The sequence below is a fragment of the Camelus bactrianus genome, chromosome X (genome assembly GCF_048773025.1).
Source record: "Camelus bactrianus isolate YW-2024 breed Bactrian camel chromosome X, ASM4877302v1, whole genome shotgun sequence".
Taxonomy (NCBI): Eukaryota; Metazoa; Chordata; class Mammalia; order Artiodactyla; family Camelidae; genus Camelus; species Camelus bactrianus.
This window is the reverse complement of record NC_133575.1, coordinates 108,117,206-108,122,143: the sequence shown is the minus strand read 5'-3', so window position 1 is coordinate 108,122,143 and position 4,938 is coordinate 108,117,206. Positions and strand designations below refer to the sequence as shown.

Below are 4,938 nucleotides of genomic sequence, written 5' to 3'. Positions count from 1 at the left end.
ACTGGAACCACCTTTCTTTGACCATCATCTCTCTTAACTCCTGTCTACCCAGACCCCTGACAATTTTGAATGACTGACTGTTAGTCTCTCCGGGTCTTTTACCTTGCATTCAGCTCCTTCCCACCACTTGCCCACATCCACCCCCGATTTGGGCCTCAACGTCCTTTGCTAGGTCATATCTACTCCTGCCCCCACCCTCCAGAAACCACTTTCCTAGGCCCGAAAAATGACTCCTGCTCTGGACTTTGCCTGCTCACCAGGAAAATTGGTTTTCTATCTGATTTCATGTCAGATCCCAAAGAGGAAATGAGGTCTTGTCATGCTCACTTCCACTCTCTCTGAGCCTGCTTATTTCCTGTTCACTCCTGACATTTTCTCACTAAATCCAAGCTCATAGCAAGAGATCTGTTTTTGGAATGATACTTTGGTTCCCAGGCCTGGGAGTAACAGCCCGTGTTTACTGAATGCTCACCATGTAGCAGGAACCATTCTAAATATCTCATGAGTGTGATCTCACTGAATCTATACCTTGAGGTAACCAGTATGATGACCAGTATCTCACTGAACTCACACTGTGAGGTTTACCAGTACACATGAAAGAATATCCAGTCTCAAAAGGTCTTAAACAAAAAGGAAATTTATTATCTAAATTAGAGGTCCTAAGGTACGGCTGGCCCCAGGCATGAACAATGAAGACATCTGGGCAGATATAGGTAAGAATGAGAACACTGAAGCCTCAACTCCTCCTGACAGTTCCTGTCTGGTAGAGGCAGCCTGCACAAACTCCCCAGCCAAGATTCCCAGATTTAACATTTCAGTAACTAAAGTCATCTGGGGTAATTGCCTCACAAAGGTATGCAGATTCTCCTCAGCCACCTCTGAGCCCTCCAGGCCCACAGAGATCTCTGCATAGCCCAGATGGCAGCACAAGGTCTGGTTCAGGAGACAGCCAGGTATCTTGTCAATTTCTGTTAAGCAGGAATCTGGGGCACATGGATTGGTGGGATTCTAATGGTGTCTGCCCAAGGAGGATGAAATGTTAAAACCAGGCTCTGTTTATTATGGGCGTATTTACTCAGGATCTAGGATTTGTTTGCTCAAGCACCTGAGAGGGGAATTAAAACAACGTGGTATGCTGTTAATTGAAGCCTGAACTCAACAGAACTCCACAGGCTATAAAGTTGAAGGGGCAGAACTTCCCTGGAAGTGTGGAAGAAGGAACCCAAAGGCTCAAACAGACAGGAATATTGTATGTGTCCTGATTTATGCCTATTGACCCAGTCTAATTATTAATAGTGCCCCTTTCACTCTCAAAAGTCTCCCAGCTTGGGATGGCGGGCCACCTGCTCAGCCACCCCTTGCCCACACCACTTTGGAGGCCCCAGAGGACACTCCCCGCACCAGGGCGTTAAGCAATGCCTTGCTGAGGGGAGTACCAGATTCCCGGTAAAACCCTGCAGTAGCTGTCCTCCGTAGCCCAGACAAGACAGTGGGGAACACTGGGATTGAACCAGGTTCCCCGATCTCAGTGGGAATCAGGGCGAGAGTGGCAGAGGCCAAGGACAGCACTTAACCATTAAAAGACACTTTTTTTTGTAGTGCTTGATATTTATTGAAAAGAACGCAAATGCTTTTTTCCAGGTAGTATTGAGGAGCTACGCTGAGTACCTGCTTTTGTTTGTTTTGTTTTTAGTATTTTTGTCCAAATGCACACATCCGTGGGATTGCTTCAGTTCTGAAAGAAAATTGACAGCTGTGCAAAACTAGTGCATGGGAGAAAAGAAACGGCAACAATTTGGCTGCCAGGCACACCAGGGCCCTGCAGCAATCTGGTGGGGCAGGAGAGGGCTTCTGGGAGTAAGGGAACTAACCAGGTTGAAAGATTAGCCCCTTCGGGGGGGGGGGGTTGGTGAGCAGTTCCAATCAATGTCCAGGAGGCGTAGCCGACTAAGGCATCTTCTAGGTTGGTCCTTATCTCCAAAGGCTTGCTTGGTCTGTCGCTGGAACGTGATGGACGGTGGTCAGGTGGCAGCGTAGGTCTCTGGGCAGAAGTAGGCCTGACAGGCGGCAGGGCTGTGCGTAGTCGGACCAGTTTCTAACGGGGCCCCATAACTGGGGCTCAGGACACAGTTCAAATGAGCAGGGGAGAGTCCCGGGGCTGGCCAGAGTCGGAGGCGGCGCACTTCAGAGAGCGGCCCCAGCCCCAGCAGCAGGTAACTGGAGCACTATTCCCGGAACAAAGACAAGCACTACGGGGGAGATGAGGGAGAGAACCGGCGGGACCGGTAAGGAAGACGATCCGGGGGCGAGGGGAGCGCGGCGGCTCCGGGCTGGGCGAGGCGAGGCGAGGCAGGACTGGGGGTGGGGGGAGGGTGGCGAGGAGGAGAGGGGCGGCGTGCAGGGCCCTCCCCCCTAGGCCCGAGGGTCTCCAGGCCTAGTAATCGTCTTCTTCATCTTCGTCGTCGTCTTCTTCGTCGTCATCCCAGCCAAAACACTGTTTCATCTCATCAAGGAATGCCCGGTAGTCACCTAGGATGGGGCTATCCATCTCAATGTAGGGCACCACCCACTCCTCGGCTTCCCCGGTGAGCAGGCTGATTAGGAATGCCACCTTCATGGCGTCGTTGCAGAATCGGTTCTCGTTGACGAGCATGTAAGAAGCCGTCTGCACGATAAACTCGGGGAGCCGGGAGCTCTCGCCGTTAAACGTTTCGGGGAAGGGCACCGGGCAGCTCGGCGGACGTACCTGGCGCAGTAGGGTGGCCCTCTCGCACACCAGCAGCCGCAGCTGTTCCATGAGCTGGCTGTTCTCGATGCTCAAGGCTCGGTGCCGCATCAGGAGAGCGTGCAGCAGCAGCACCAGCTCGTCCACCATGACGAACAGCTTGCAAGGGCAGGGCTGGGCTCAGCTGGGTCCGGCTCGGCTGAGGTGCGCACGGAGGCCCCGCAGGAAGTGCGTGTCGGCGGCGGAGGCGCGCGGTGGCTAAGGTTCAGAGGCGGTGCGCGTAGGGGTCCCGGCGGCTGCGCAAGCCCCGCCCACACAACCCGCTCTGACGGCCGGCGTGCCGGCGCGGCCCGGTTGGAGGAGGCGGGAGCCGGGGAGAGAAGGGGCGTGGCCAAAGATACCGGCGGAGCGCCGTAGGGGTGTGGCCAGGGTGAAGTGGGCTGAGACGTGGCCAAAGCAGGGCGTGGCCAGGGGAGGGGCGGGGAGGGTCGCAGGCTGCTGGTCCTTAGTTCTCCAGGCTGGCGGATAAAGGCAGTGGACAGCGACCCAGCCCTGGATGTGGGCCAGGACTTAGCCAGACCCAGGGAGCGCTAAGACTCATCTCTCATAGAGGGTCAACCTGCTCAATTTTGAAGGATTAACCACCCTTCAACTCAGCCAACTCATACAATTCAGTGTTTCTTGGTGGGTCTGTGGCCACCAGATTCCATCTGCGTGGAATTATTTAAATCTCCCTCACCCAGAGAACTATTGGCAGCGGTGCGTGCACCACGGGAGTCACATACTTTCAGTTAGGAAAGACCGTTAGGGATCCTTTTATGACAAACCAATCTTTAAACTGGGATTTTTCTTTAGTTGGAAAATAATATTGTGTACCTCTCTCCTTTTAAAAATTATTGTTCTAAATAGCAAAGTGTAAAAAGCTCTGCAAAATCAGCATCCAATCACCATTTGCAGGAGTCTACCTATCTTTGACTCTATTTCACGTCCTAACATTGAGGTCCCTTGGCCACTCGGTATTATTCTTTGCTTAACAGTGAAGACTTATTGTATTTTTTAAATGGTTTTGTTTTTCCACTTTGAATGTGATTATTCAGTTGTTGAGAAATGAGTTGGGGCAAGGACCTTAGGGCTCTGCTTTTAAAATATATATATCCCCAACTGAATCACTTCTTGTTACTTCTACCGCTCACATCCTGATCCCAGCCCTCCTTTCTCACCCAGGCTGCTGCAACTAATCACTCAGCTTCCACTCTTCTCTTCCTTTAGTATACATATTCTCCAGAGTAGGCACAGGAATCCTTTAGAACAAAAGTTAGATCTCTTCACTCCCCTGCTCAAAACCCTCCAAAAGTTTTCCCCTCTCACACAAAATAAAAACCAGTCTTGGTGATGACCTGCAAGGCCATGTCTCACCTCCTATGCCTCAACTCAGTCCCGCCTCTGCTCTCATCTCATTGTCCTCCTTGCTGAGTCTCACGAACATCAAGTAGCTCTGGCCTCAGGATCTTTGCACTTTCTATCCTTTCTGCCTTGCAAGGCTCTCTCCCCATTTAACTGCCTGACTCCTTCTCCCACTATTTTCAGAGAAGACTTTCCTAACCACTTCATCTCTCAGAGCACCCTGCTCTCTGCCCGTAATCTCTAAACCCTTACTTTGCTCCATTTCTCTGCATAGTATTTTTATACCAGCAGCCATCATATCACATAGCATTTTGTTTATTGTTCTCCCTCCACTTTAGAATGTAAGTCCATGTGGATAGAGGCCTTGCTTTGTTGGTTGCTCTGTCCTAATGCAAGAAAAAGTGCCTGGCCCAGTGCAGGAACTCCATAAATGTTTGGTGGATGAAAGAATCTCAGGGTGCAGATGTTAAGATAAAAATTAGAAGTGGTATCTATACAGTGTTTAGAAATACTCTTCAAATTATCCAGTATGTCCTGTCTCTGATCATGAATCAGTTTCCATTGTGAAATCATGACTGACATAATAAAAAAGGCAAAATAAATTTTTAACCCTACTCAGTCCTTTTACAATAGAATTCAATGTGCATCCATGGAAGTGAGAAGCTGAGAAAGAGGAGAGAAACAAGGCCAAGGTCCAAGGAGGGAGAGGAGGAGGATCACAAGGCTGAGAGGATCCTCCTTGCTGATTCGCACACATCAAGTAGCCCTGGCCTCAGAGTCTTTGCGCTTTCTTTCCTTTCTGCTTTGAA

The 4,938-nt window shown here is 50.7% G+C and overlaps 1 protein-coding gene across 1 annotated transcript; it reads right to left on the bottom strand.

Moving 5' to 3' along the window:
- Positions 1–619: 619 nt before the first annotated feature.
- LDOC1 (LDOC1 regulator of NFKB signaling) lies at positions 620–3,063 on the bottom strand. Its single transcript, XM_010952535.3, has one exon. It carries the CDS (start codon positions 2,873–2,875, stop codon positions 2,435–2,437), a length of 441 nt encoding a protein of 146 aa, XP_010950837.1. The 5' UTR covers positions 2,876–3,063; the 3' UTR covers positions 620–2,434.
- Positions 3,064–4,938: the final 1,875 nt, after the last annotated feature.

Bases quoted from the DNA above. Each gene is read 5' to 3' on its own strand.
- LDOC1 (XM_010952535.3), bottom strand. From the start codon at position 2,875: ATGGTGGACGAGCTGGTGCTGCTGCTGCACGCTCTCCTGATGCGGCAC.